Source organism: Silurus aristotelis (assembly GCF_946808225.1).
Source record: "Silurus aristotelis genome assembly, chromosome: 20".
Lineage (NCBI taxonomy): Eukaryota > Metazoa > Chordata > Actinopteri > Siluriformes > Siluridae > Silurus > Silurus aristotelis.
The window spans coordinates 9,123,175-9,136,346 of NC_139593.1; the positions used below are offsets into that span (position 1 = coordinate 9,123,175).

At 40.0% G+C, this 13,172-nt stretch overlaps 2 protein-coding genes across 7 annotated transcripts in view; both read left to right on the plus strand.

Annotated features, from left to right (window-relative positions):
- On the plus strand, positions 1–7,052 carry tra2b (transformer 2 beta homolog). 2 transcript variants are annotated; one of them, XM_083522003.1, is made up of 9 exons: positions 15–159; positions 2,097–2,362; positions 2,656–2,795; positions 3,122–3,269; positions 4,004–4,192; positions 4,291–4,406; positions 5,108–5,296; positions 6,385–6,458; positions 6,707–7,052. In XM_083522003.1, the coding sequence occupies exons 4-9, from the start codon at positions 3,237–3,239 to the stop codon at positions 6,715–6,717; spliced, it is 612 nt and encodes a 203-aa protein (XP_083378129.1). In that variant the 5' UTR covers positions 15–159; positions 2,097–2,362; positions 2,656–2,795; positions 3,122–3,236; the 3' UTR covers positions 6,718–7,052. The 2 variants fall into 2 exon arrangements, with proteins under 2 accessions (XP_083378128.1, XP_083378129.1); XM_083522002.1 differs by lacking the exon at positions 2,097–2,362 and having other exon boundaries at positions 1–159.
- Positions 7,053–9,229: 2,177 nt separating this feature from the next.
- The window catches only part of igf2bp2b (insulin-like growth factor 2 mRNA binding protein 2b), a 59,048-nt gene continuing 55,105 nt past the window's right edge, over positions 9,230–13,172 (plus strand). For 3 of the 5 annotated variants that reach the window (XR_014530487.1, XR_014530488.1, XM_083522959.1), the window contains exons 1-2: positions 9,230–10,184; positions 11,530–11,590. Coding sequence is in view for 1 of the 5 variants with exons in the window: in XM_083522959.1 (XP_083379085.1) it covers positions 10,007–10,184; positions 11,530–11,590 (239 nt within the window). In the remaining 4 variants the exon portion in view is untranslated. Of the gene's footprint in view, positions 10,185–10,696; positions 10,905–11,529; positions 11,591–13,172 lie in introns of those variants that run through there. The other 2 variants (XR_014530489.1, XM_083522961.1) reach the window with 1 other exon arrangement.

The window sequence follows — 13,172 nt, forward strand, 5'->3', positions numbered from 1 at the left end:
TCTCCGGCGCGCGCAGAGGGCGGAGTTTCAGGAAACGGCTCGGGTTAGCTGGGCGCGCGGCAGATAGCGTAACGAAACTGTAATTAAATTGTCTCCATTTGTTCATTTTACAGGTACAGATCCGCCATGAGCGACACCGAGAAGGAGTTTGTAGTGAAAGTACGTAAGGAGAATAATTGTTTTATGTAAAAAAATGATTTGAATCAACGTGTTCAGGGAAACTGCGTAAATAATGCTTAGCGTAATGTTGCTAGCTAACAAACCGAATTAATTGTGAACTATTTTAGCGTATTTTTTCAAGCGGTTTTTTTTTAATCATTTTAATATTCACACTGGTTATTTTTACGTAGCTTTTTACTGCCGTTTGATTCACCTCAGGGCCGAGGCCTAGCTGTGTAAGTCTTCATTGTGCAGTGTAGCAGGCACTCTAGGCCTGCCCGTGGCGCTGTCCCAATTGGCGAAAGCAGTTACGATGAAGTACACTAGATTTAGTGTGGCAGCCGTAATGGTGCACACTATGTAGGTTGCCTATGTAGAGAGCAGGCGACTGTTTGGTATTCCGCCTTGCCAGCCTTGTTATACTTAATGACCGGAACAGCGACACAGATTTAACTAAACATATTACAAGTTATTTACATGTAATACACATTTTATAAAGTATTATTAGTTGTCTTTTTTTTTATTACTATTGTTTTTATAAATTTGTGTTCCTTTTAATTTGAAAAGTCGCTACTACAAAACCACGTGGTTGCGCCATTTAATGGTTAAAACAATTCGTTTTAATTTGAACCGATTTCAAATAAATAACATTTAATTAATAAATACATTAGATTGTTTTTACTGTGATTTTATTATTATTAATCAGATTTAAAGTGTTTCGATTTCATTATAACTTCACATGCTGACATGTGTTATTATTGTACATTTATATATATATATATATATATATATATATATATATATATATATATATATATATAATAAGGGCCTGTGAGAAAAACGCCATGTTTATACTTGTATTGTAAATATTATATTTGGTTTAATTCCAAATGGAAAGGAAACGTGTTATATCTTGTATATTAAGAAACGTATTTTCTTTTGTCCATCGAAAATGGTGGATAATCATAAATAATTTTACCCAAAAGAAATTATAGGAAAACTCCACCCTGTAACACTGTGTCTAATTCCATTACAAATATTCTGAATGTTTAGCAATTCCTACACTTTCGTTCATTTCTTTTTCCCACCTGTATGGATTTAGGTATTGTGATGTGTATTTAATTATTTACACGTGTTTAAGATGAGAAAAGTGAATACTATTGTTTTGAGTAACAGGTTGGTTTTAAGTGTTGACTCCTAGAACATATCAGTAAGAACCTTTTTGACCTTCTCAAAGTGGAGGAAACAGGAAGTGCTGGGTTTACTGGCCCAGAATGCAATGCGCATGTACAGTGCAGATACACTGAACTCGTGCAGAGATTTGTCTCGGCTACTTAACGGTGTACGAGTTAGATAAAGTAGTTAAAGCTTCAGCTGATGGGTTTAAGGATGTAAAGGCGGCTCGTCCGGCCAAAAGACAATTGTTGATGAAGCATTTTTTAAGAAGTTAAATATGAAGCCAGGGCTGAATCCTTCAGGACTGGGGGATCTTTTACAAAATTCAAAATAGATCAATGTGTCAATTGATTACATTTGAGGAAGAAAAATAAATAATAATGGCGATGGAATGGAGAAAATGGATAATTGAGTCTACCATATATAGCTGACGCAGTGCACAGTGAAATGAGACAACATGGTGGACATTTAAGTTGTTCAGGGTGGAGTTTTCCTTTACTCGTAGATAAACTGGGTGGTCCAACATCGTTTTGTGTTAAAAGTTGCATAATTGTTTTAGATAAATGACTCGATGTAAATTGCATATTTCTTAAAAATTTTTAGGTTGATGTAACGTCATGTTTAAACTTTGTATATTGGCTTATATCATCGTCTCTAGATGGATTTTTATTTTTTTTTATTTTTTTTTTATGACTAATGTACATTTTCACCCACATGACTACCACAAAGACTTTACCCTTTTCTTGTTTTTCCCTATTAAGGTTAAGATGGGAAGAATGAAAAAGGTGGCCGAAGTCGAATGTTGTTTAAATGAGGCTGAAATTTGCGAGTGCATGCTAATTCTGTGTGGCCAGAAGTTCTGAGAAGTTCCCCTCATGTAGAGTGTTGTCACTATGGAAGCAATGAATGGTTGAAGATGAAGTACAGAAGTCAGAATAAGAAACTGAAGAAAGAAGAACAGAATGTTGGTTGAAGTTATGAAGTTAATCTCAGAAGTGTTCGGGTGGATAAGATGAAAGAGGGCTAAGTAATGTGCATTAGTCTGTTTTTGTCTGAATATCAACTCTCTTTCATTAAAGTTTGCATGCTACTCTTTCTGTCATAAAGACAACGCTTTTTAAACCATATTCTAATGCTAGTCGGTGTTTTGTTAAAAAAAAAAAAATCCTTCATGATGCAATGGATTTAAACCGACTTTAACAAGCTTTTTAAGAAGTCTGTTTGTCAACTTGATTGATAAGAGGTCTGGGGCTATGACTTGATGCATGGGAAGTTCTCGCTCTGCTTTGCCTGTGCTCATTTGGTTTTGGATTCGCACAGGAGTCCCGATCTCGGAGTGTGAGTCCCAGAGGCTCAGTGAAGTCGACCAGCAACTCGCCGGGAAGATCTAAGGATGGTTCCCACCGCTCCAGGTCTAGATCTAAATCCCATTCCAGGTCGAAGTCCAGGTCCCGGTCCAGGTAAGGATCTTTCTTCGCATCTTCTGAAATCTAATGGGAAACGCTATTTTACACGTGCGGAGCATGGTGCTGATCATAATGTCTTAAAGAAAAGTTTTAGGCTGATGGTATCTTACAGTAAGTTTGTAATCTAGCAAACCGGTGTTGATTTGTTCATTAATGAAGACTCAAAGCACCTTGGATAAGAGCATCTGCTAAATGCTGTATCTGTAAATCTTTCAGTGTGTAGGCTATGCTTCATTTTCCAGACAAGGAGTCAGTAACGAAAGTGTAAGGATTTTTTCAGGATGTACTATTTTATTTATTTATTTTTCCCCTCCACACAGGTCCCGGTCCCACAGGAGCTCTCGGCGTCGTCACTCTCGCTCACGATCTCGAAGGCGTCACTCGCGCAGCCGCTCATACAGCCGCGAGTACCGACGCAGCCGCAGCCACTCGCCCATGTCCAATCGCAGACGCCATGTTGGTAACCGGGTATGAACCTCCTGTCACTCTTGCACATGCACTCAAACAAGACCACTTTCATACTACACTTCCTCATTTCACACACTCCCAGCTTCCTTTATATTACACAACACACCCAACAGAATAAATATTTAGAGCAGGCAAATTTCCCTTGGGAATATTTGACGGTTTTAGTTTCCAGGCGGGTTTGTCCGAAGTTTAAAGCGACAGTAAGTTTAATGGGGGATTTAATTTCTCAAGGGTAAACAAAGGGAACAAACAAACCACGTATAAAACGTCTTAAATACGAGTAAACTTTTACTTCCAGCTTCTTGGATTCAGGTGGTGTGGATTAATAGGTAGCGTTGCCGCTTTGGACGAACGAATGAATGATACTTGAGTGGCACACCAGTCTTGTGATTTTACTCCATCATCCAGAGAGTGTATCCCCAAAGCGTGACTGTGTGCGCACAGCCTCCAGGGATTAAAGCCCTCTAGTAGTCAAAAGCATTCATTTTAAAATAAATGTTTAAAATAATAGCACAGGATCGTGAATGTGGTGAAGAACTTAAAACACTAGCAGGTGTTATTCCCACCGATGCCGTGGTGTTTCCAGGTCCTTTATCTGATTTGTCTCACAATAAATCAGCCAGATATTTACTTTATCCGGAGATAACTGGTTCCTAGACAATCATAAGAGGTTTTTAACTCTTCCTGTGAATGCTCTTGGTGAGGTAATCAAATTCTTTGCCTTTGTCTTGTAGGCAAACCCTGACCCTAACTGTTGCCTGGGTGTGTTTGGCCTGAGCCTGTACACCACAGAGCGAGACCTGAGAGAAGTGTTCTCCAAATACGGCCCCCTGTCCAACGTCAGCATCGTGTACGACCAGCAGTCTCGCCGCTCACGAGGCTTCGCCTTCGTCTACTTCGAGAACAGGGAGGACTCTAAGGAGGTGTGTTTGTTTTTTTTCTCAAGGAGGAGCTGCCGCATTATTTTTATATTCTTGTGTATATAACAAAAATGTTTTTCTATATTCTGTTACATTTCCAGGCGAAAGAGCAAGCTAACGGCATGGAGCTGGATGGCCGGCGTATCAGGGTGGACTATTCCATCACCAAGAGACCACACACCCCCACACCTGGGATTTACATGGGCCGGCCTACCTAGTGAGTGTGCATTTCGCGTTTCACACCAAACTAGGACAGGAGCCTCAATTTAACTGTGTCATGAGAGCCAATTTCTGCAGCAGTTGTGACATCCGCTCTATTTATAAAGAAACCGTTGTGATGCTGGCCCCTCTGCTGGCTGCGGTGAACAGCAATTGTTAAAAAAAAAAAAAAAAAAAAAAAAAAGAACGTTTTTGTGTGTGGTGTTCAATGTCGTTTTTCAGGTTTTTCATGTTTGTTGGGTTGGTACAATTATACTATAGTGAGCACCAAACTGTCATGCAACACTTCAGTCAGAAATTGCATTATAGTGGACAATATTTAGTAGTATTTAATTCACATAACTTGATTTAATCAAAATTTGTGAATTGATCTATCGGTAGTACTTTATATATACAAGTTGAAAAGTAGGAAATGTGTTCTTTTATTGTGAACCACCATGTTGATGTGGCAGCCTTGTAGTTGAGAAGACCACCCAAAGTTTGAGGAGTTTAAAGTTCGGGCTGGAGGTGGGGATTTATGAGGAGCAGTGTTGACTTGAGGAAAAAGGAATGGGTTATGCAGCATTGTTCATGCTTAAGGCAAATGTACATAGGACGTAAACTATGTAGGTGGAAGTCGGCCTTTCTGCACATGCTTCTTCTTAGGCGAGTTAATTTACACATGTCGATCATTCTTTCTGTCCACTTTATGTGCATTAGTGGAGGTGGTGGTGGTGGCAGTGGCGGCAGTGGTGGTGGTGGTGGTGGTGGAGGTGGAGGAGGAGGAGGAGGAGGAAGACCCAGCTCATCCTCCAGTCGCTCCAGAGACTATTACGATCGGGGCTATGACCGCGGCTACGATCGGGGCTATGACCGCTATGATGATCGGGAATACTACAAATCTTACAGGTCAGTGTGTGGTATCAAAGAATCTTTCGTGTTTTTTTTTTGTGCTCCTGATTTTAGTGTGTGATTCATATTGCTATTCAAGTCTGACTCTAAAGTCGTCTATTTTAACAGTTGGTGACTAGATCCTTTTTTTTTTTTTTTAGGATTTTATCGATCATTATCACAGTCTATATGACCATGAGTTTGTAAACACTTCAATGTCACAACTTTTTGTTTCCAAGTTGGCAACAATTGTATAGATTGTCTTCATGTACTGAAGCATTTCACTTTCCTTTCACTGGAACCGAGATCCCCAAACCTGTTCCAGCATGAGAAAGCTCATGCGTGCACCCACCAAGCTTCATGAACAATTTGTTCGCCAAGTGGAAGAACTTCACGATCTTGCACTGAGCTCTAATCTCAACCGCAGTGGGCTGAACCCGAGCGCCAGTCCAAATATCTAGTAGAAGCCTTCCCAGAAGAGTGGAAATTAAAATAAAAACAAAAGGCTGTAGATCTCGAAATGGGATGCTCGAAAACACTTATGGGTGTGATGGTCAAGTTTCCATGACATTTTCTCTCAATTTAATTCATTTTTATTTGTATAGCGCTTCTGACAATAGTCTTATAGAGGTTATAAAGTTGTAGAAAATGTATGAGTTCAGGGCCTGTGTTTGGCTGGAGCTTGAATGCTGTATGTAGAGTAATGATCTTGATCAACACATGATATGGATCATATGAAGAAGCAGGGTCAATGCTTAAACCCAAACATGGGTGCATTTACACCTGGCTTCGTTTAGAGTTATTAATAAACAGAGGGTTTTAAAAAAAGAACTGAAACTTCACTATTCAGAATGAAAGTAGAAGTGAGTTTAAAGTGGGGACACTAAGCCTGTGTTCTGATGTATTAAAGTCCATTATTGTTTTACTTGTGGAGCACGTTTTAATACAGTGTGTGTGTGTGTATATTGTTTTATTTATTCATTTATTTATATATATATATATATATATATATATATATATATATATGTGTGTGTGTGTGTATGTATGTATATATATGTATGTGTATGTATATATTCTTTTATGGTAAACTTTAAACTCTGATGTAGGCGCAGATCTCCTTCACCTTACTACGGTCGTGGAGGATACAGATCCCGGTCCCGCTCGCGCTCCTACTCTCCACGTATGTACAGCGTGTGTGTGTGTGTGTGTGTGTGTGTGTGTGTGAAGAAATTTATTTATTTATAAGACGACAGCATGACACTTTAATGCAGTGGTGCTCAGCAGAAACGAATGTAGGAAAGAACGTGTTGAATAAGTGAGTCGTCTAGTCTTAAAAATGTGACTTGCCAGATGTGTGCATTTTCCTCACATTCCTGTTGCTGCTGGAATTCATCCAATCTAATGTTAATATCTGTGTGCTCTTGACAGGGCGCTACTGAGCAAGCCGGAGTTATTGTGTCTAATCGACCGAGGGGATTCTGTGCTCATGGATGAAGAGTAATGGACGGATGGGAGTTTTTATGTTTTGGTGGGGTTGTTTTTGTTGGGTTTTTTTTTTTTTTTGTTTTTTTGTATTTTTAAATGCCACGCATGTTTGATTTAATAGTCTTTATAATGAGCTGTGCGTCTTCTACTTGTTAGATTGTCTACAGGCCTCATAGTGTGTTACAATACAACACTGTGTCAGTCAAATTTCAAAAACTGTAATGAGCTAGGAAATCAATGTAAATGCATATGTTGTCAATATTCACGAAATAAACAGTATTTTACAACAGTCTCGTCCTCTTCCTTCTTTTGATTGGTCAGTAACAATGACCATGAGAGAGATCTAATGTCTATCATTAATGTAATTGTTAAGAGGTGAACAAAATGTTTAATCGGAATATCTGAAGATTAGCATAGTAATGATGTGAGGGGAAACTATTGTGCGTTCACACGTAAAAACAATTGTGAGCGGCAAGATGAGCATTAGTGTTTGCTTAAATTTCTTTGTAATTACGTGTAGAATTCATCCCATGTTTCTTCTACGTAATGGAAACAAATGTAGGCTTAATCTTTTTTTTTATTTTTTTTTTTTTTATTAAAGAAATCTTTGACTTCTCATTGTTTATATTGTGTTTGGGGCGTTTTACCAAGTGATCATCAGATAAAAATAAACTGCCTAAAGTCTACTGTGAGCTGATTTAATACTCAATAGCGAAGAATCAGATTTGGGAAAAATTCACCAACCATCTCCCATCACTGTTCTGCTCTGAAATAGTCTACCACACCATACACCCTTTATACTTCCAAACAGTGTGGAGGGAGATCATACAGGCTTTGTAAACCTACAAAGCATGTCTTTAACTGGGGTGATTCCCTACTGTAATTTAATGGCCTCCTAGTGAAGACAAAACTTGAGAGACCCTTTTAAAGCATACACGATTTTGTGATTGCCACACTGTATTAAACATCCAGGAGGTGTTTACACAAAGCTACAACTGCTGGTATGATCGCAGGGATGTCAGTCTGAATATGAACAGTATTATTAAGGTGGTAGAACAGGTAGAAGGTGTTTTCTCATGAAAGAAAAGAAGAGAGAAATTGAATAGCATGAGGAATCAATAGTTATCTTAGAGAGCAAAACACATGGTGTCTGAGCAGTCAGAAAACAATGGGTGATGATTTCATGCACAAGATTTTGCTTTTAATTATTTTTTCCTTACAGATTGAGAAGTACTTCATGTGTAGCCTCAGTGGTTCCTGACTTTTTAGAGACCCTCTAAATTAATTTAGACTGTAAAAACACCATCCAGCTTATGATAGTGTTATAGAAACTGCAGTAAACCACTATGATTTCGGAAAACTACCTGAATAATCAGAATAATTCATTTATTAAACACCACATTTTATTCTCCCAGTTTGATTGTATTCCTCCACAACTCATTTGCATATATACATATTCAATACAGACTTCCAAAACTATGAAAGGACATGTATGGAACAAGTAACCCAGAATATGTTTTATATTTTAGAAGTAGTTTAATTTAGCTTTTATGACGGCATCGCATTCTCTTGTTAGATTCCTCTGGGAGTCACCTGGAATGATTTTCAATACACAAGAGACCATGAGCTACCTCTGCTGCAGAGGATACATTTATTATAATTACCAGCCTTAGGAACCGATGATTTACATATATGCTTCTTGGAGTTCAAGTGGCAGATATTCTTTAACATCCACTGTTTGAAGGAGACTGTGAATCAGTCCTTCATGGTTGACTTGCAGCAAAGAAATAATTTCTTCGCAAGAACGACAAGCAGAAGAGACTTGCTTGGGTCAAGAAACACAAGGACAGTGTAAAACTCTCCTTTGGTCTGATGAGTCCAAATTTGAGAGCCATGAATGCATGATTCCCAGTGGAAAGCATGGCGTAGGAGGTGTGATTCTGTAACGGTGTTTTGCTGGAATATATAAAGAGAAAACGAGCCCAGCTAGCTCTTCATTTCTGGCTATGCTTCTTCTCTGCATCTTTGCAAAAAAAAAAAAAACAACACCTCAGCTGTCCTACACTACCCAGAATGCACCAAGCAAGTATTCGATACAATAATTACTATGATGCTTTTTCCAGTTAGTGTTGAGAAAAAAAAAATTACAGCCCACCCACAAAGCAAATGAGGTTCCCCTCTATTATGCATTTTCTTTCTTCCTGTTGTTTGCAACACTAAAGGCCTTGTTTACAGAAGATATAACATGTTTGTATTGCACTGTTGCAAAAAATAAAAATAAATAAAAAAGAAGCAAAAAACACAACAATGAGTGGCATAACCAAGCCCAAGTATATATAAAAACCCAAACATGACCATCACCATGGAGGCGCGTGTGTGTTTATTTGTGCATCCTGCTCTGCTGCTGTTATTGTTCTTTGCTGAGCTTGGCTCAAGGCTTCAGGTGTGTGTGTGTGTGTGTGTGTGTGTGTGTGTGTGTGTGTGATCGAGGTGTGTCCATCAGCACGTTGCTCTTCTCTTCTCTGCTCTTCCTTCTGTTGTGCTTCAGGTTCTCGGGTCTGATTGAATGACTGTAATAGAAAGGCATCTGATTCTCTGCGCGCGAGCTTTTATCCAATAGGCGGTGCTTATTCGGTGTGACGTTGCAACATTTCTTTCTTTCTTTCTTTTTTTTTTCTTAAAAAAAAACCTTTCAGTCAAGTGATTTACACAGAGAGAGAGAGAGAGAGAGAGAGAGAGAGAGAGAGAGAGAGAGAGAGAGAGAGAGAGAGAGAGAACTTGATGCTGGGGATTCTACTGACCGGAACCGACTCTCCATTCCTGATCTTTTCTTATTTCATTTATTTCTCGGTATTTGTTCCGTCGCACCTCCATTAGCCTTAAATCGCGTGTTTGCGTGCGTGCGAGAGAGAGAGAGAGAGAGAGAGAGAGAGGGAGAGAGAGAAAGAGAGAGAGAGAGAGCGTGTGTAAGAGCGCGCGCGCGAGAGAGAGAGTGTGTGCGAGAGAGCGGGCGAGCGCGCGCGCGCGCGTGCGTGCGGTGCGTGTTTTTCTTTCTTTCGTTTTTTTCGTTTTTCGTTTTTTTGTTTTGTGTGTGTTGTCGTCCTTGTAGTGTTGCTGTTGCTCTTCTTGTTGTAGTTGTAGTAGTAGTAGTAGTTGCTGCTGCTGCTGCTGTTGTTGTTGTTGTTGTTGTTGTTGTTGTCGTCGTTGCCGCTGCTGTTCATTTCCGTTCCGTGCTTTTGGATCATGAATAAACTGTACGTGGGGAACCTGAGTCCCTCGGTCACTGTGGAAGACCTGAAGCGGCTGTTCGGCGAGCGCGAGCTGCCCGTCAGCGACAGGACCGTCTTACTCAAGTCCGGCTACGCTTTCGTGGATTTCCCTGACCAAAAGTGGGCAATCAAAGCCATTGAAACGCTGTCAGGTAAGCGTGTACGACTTATTATTATTATTATTATTATTATTATTATTATTATTATTATTATTATTATTATTATTATTTTCTCTTAAGGTGACACCTGAATACTCCATTTAGTTTGGAAGAATACGTGGGTTCTATTAAACGCGCACGTGCGCCTGTCTCTATTTATTTCTACTATAGATTTATGCATATGCATAACACACACACGTTTAAACACACGCATGCATGCATGGAACGCGTGCATGGCTCAGCGCGCGCTGAGCTATCCTTAAGGCTTTTATCAGGTCCAAATCTGACCTGATGTACACAAGTTCACTTCAACAATCTGAACACCCCCCCCACCCCCAGACCTGGAGGGTAAATGAAAGAATGGTTATTCCATGAATGCATAAGAATTTTTTTTGTTTTGTTGTTGTGTTGTTGTTTCTTTTATTTAATTTTTTTAGTATTTGGCCACACGTTTTTTTTTTTTTTTTTTTTCCTTTTTTTCCCCCTCTCTCTCTCGGGCTGTTCCGAGTTAAAGAGTGATCGGCGCCGCGTGCAAAGCGGCATCGCGCCTTATTTTTTCGGTCATTTTCCGTCGCGAATTTTCTGCGGCGAACCCGCGGCGCAAAACCGCCCGGTCCCGGTACCGACCCATAGCCCCAACCCTCCCCTAGGTTACTACGAGGTGGCCTGGTCGTAGGTGACGTCCAGGCGTCGGAAAGCGGCGAGAAGCGGACGGTGAGGGTGGCTGAGTATGTGTGTGTGTGTATGCGTGTGTGTGTGTGTGTGTTTTTTTTCTTCCGTACAGGGGCTGGAGAGGGCGAGTGTCAAAGTGAGCGGCGTTGCTGCTCATTGTAGGCCCTTCTTCATGAACCTGGTGCTCTTCTGCACTCCTATTATTAAAAAAGAGGGATAAACATCTCCCAAGCTTACTTTTATTAAAATGCAAAGCTCTCAACAAATCCATCGTCCACCATATACGTGGATTTTATTTCCACGCTAAGTTAGATATATGAGTGGATGTATTTGTGGACTTAATGCTTCCTTTCTGTGAATTGACGACAGCGGAAAGCATGCACGCCTCACTCAATCTTTTAATTTTTTTTATTATAGATGTTTTTTTTTATATCAGTATTTATGCAAAAAAAAAAATAATAGTTGCATGTTTCTCCAAACTCACCTATAACCTGTGACCAATGCAACACTGTCTATAAACGTGAAAATCCTCCACGTCGTCATTACGCATTTTTAGTTTTTTGCTCATTAAAAAAAATGCATGCCTTTTATATGCAATTTGAAAATTTTTTTTTTTTTTTTTTTTTTTTTTTTAACTAAAGTGTTTATTTCTTTTGTTTTCTCACAGGGAAAGCCGAGTTGCACGGAAAGGTGATCGAGGTTGATTATTCCGTTCCCAAAAAATTAAGGTAAAGATCAATTTCTTGGAAGAAGAAAAACAAAAGAGGGGGGTGGGGGGACATTTCTCGATCATTTCTTCGGATTATGTGCTGGTCGTCTTCATTGTGTGCACGAGGAGGCCTGCTCGTTCTTGTTTGTGTCCAAAATGCTGCCATTATGTAACGGGGGAAAATGTTGTTTATGGTGTTCTCCTTTTTTCATGCATGTGGTAAAAAGAAAAATGGGGGAGATTTAAAAAAAAAAAAAAAAAAAAAGTGTGGGCAGAATTGCTTACATTCATAACCGAGTTTGGACCTGGTTATAAGGCGTTATAACCCCTGCTACAGTGTTTCTAGTGAATTTTGAAATCACATAAGGCTCTCACACTCACTGCTCAGCACCACTTCCTGTGGAAGTAGCCATTTTTCACTCCAAATCTACACAAACTGGCTCTGAGTAGAAGTGGAAGCTGTGGACCAGAGAGTGAAACCGAGTGCTTTGGTGTAATCATCTGAATCGGGTCTGATTGCACGTGCTTTGTTTTGGGTTTTCTTTCTGGATTTTGAGGTTTATTTCCCGTGCACGTGCCTGAGACACGTTAAAGGAAACAAAGTGGCCTCAAGGCCTTAAACGCGAGATTCCCAAGTAAAGAAAAAAAAAAATCCAAATAATAATCATTGCACAAATCGCGTACTCGTTTCTTTTTTTTATTAGTGAATAAACTTCCTAAAGAAAAAAAACAAAAATTCCAGTCATGACATCTGTGCATACAAAAGGGAAGAAGTGAAAAAAAAAATCCTCCACTGCAGCCTGCACTACGCTGCACTGCACCACGTGACCACCTTTACATTCCTCGCGCTCCCATCCGCCCTATGGAAAACGCCGTAGGAAAAGAGAACGTTGGGAACATTGCCATGGCGACGTCCGAACCCGCCCTGCCTACTCGCCTACTACGGAGTGTGCAGGGAAAATAGTGTGCGTGCTAGCGACGCTGCCATAGGCCGCACACTACCTAGTATGCTAGTCACAAGGGTTTGGGGATTTATGTATGGCTAGCCGTGCCCACTCAAGGCCTACGTATTGTAACTGTGTGTGTGTGTGTGTGTGTGTGTGTCCTCGTTCTTCTTTCTTTCCCTCCCTCGGCGTGTGTAGTAATTGGAGACGGGACGCAGACAAATATGACTGGTCGGAAGACAGACAGACATGAAGACACACAGGGGAAAAAAAAGGGGGTTGCCATTTTTCTTGGTGAAGTCAGACGAAAATCATTAGGGCCCAAAGCCGAGAACTTCCTGAAGCGCAGCCAAATCAGTTCTCGGAAAGCTAGCATTATGGAGCAAGGTAAATACGTGGAGTTGGATCATATCCCGTGAGGAGAAGGAGAGAAAATAAATTATATATATATATATATATATATATATATATATATATATATATATATATATATATATATATATATATATATAATCTGAGCGTGTAGGACACAGTAAACAGGCACCAGAGTATTAGGAGATGTTTCTCATGTTTTAAACGGGAGCTCGCTCAGGCCCTATATCTGAGTCAAGAGCGGAGGAAAAAGCAATCCGGGTTATTCAGGCAACCTTTACGTCC

Coding starts and splice junctions, on each gene's coding strand:
- tra2b (XM_083522002.1), top strand. CDS start 127: ATGAGCGACACCGAGAAGGAGTTTGTAGTGAAA. Junction 2,796..3,121: donor AAGTCCAGGTCCCGGTCCAG/GTAAGGATCTTT, acceptor CCCTCCACACAG/GTCCCGGTCCCACAGGAGCT. Junction 4,407..5,107: donor TACATGGGCCGGCCTACCTA/GTGAGTGTGCAT, acceptor TATGTGCATTAG/TGGAGGTGGTGGTGGTGGCA.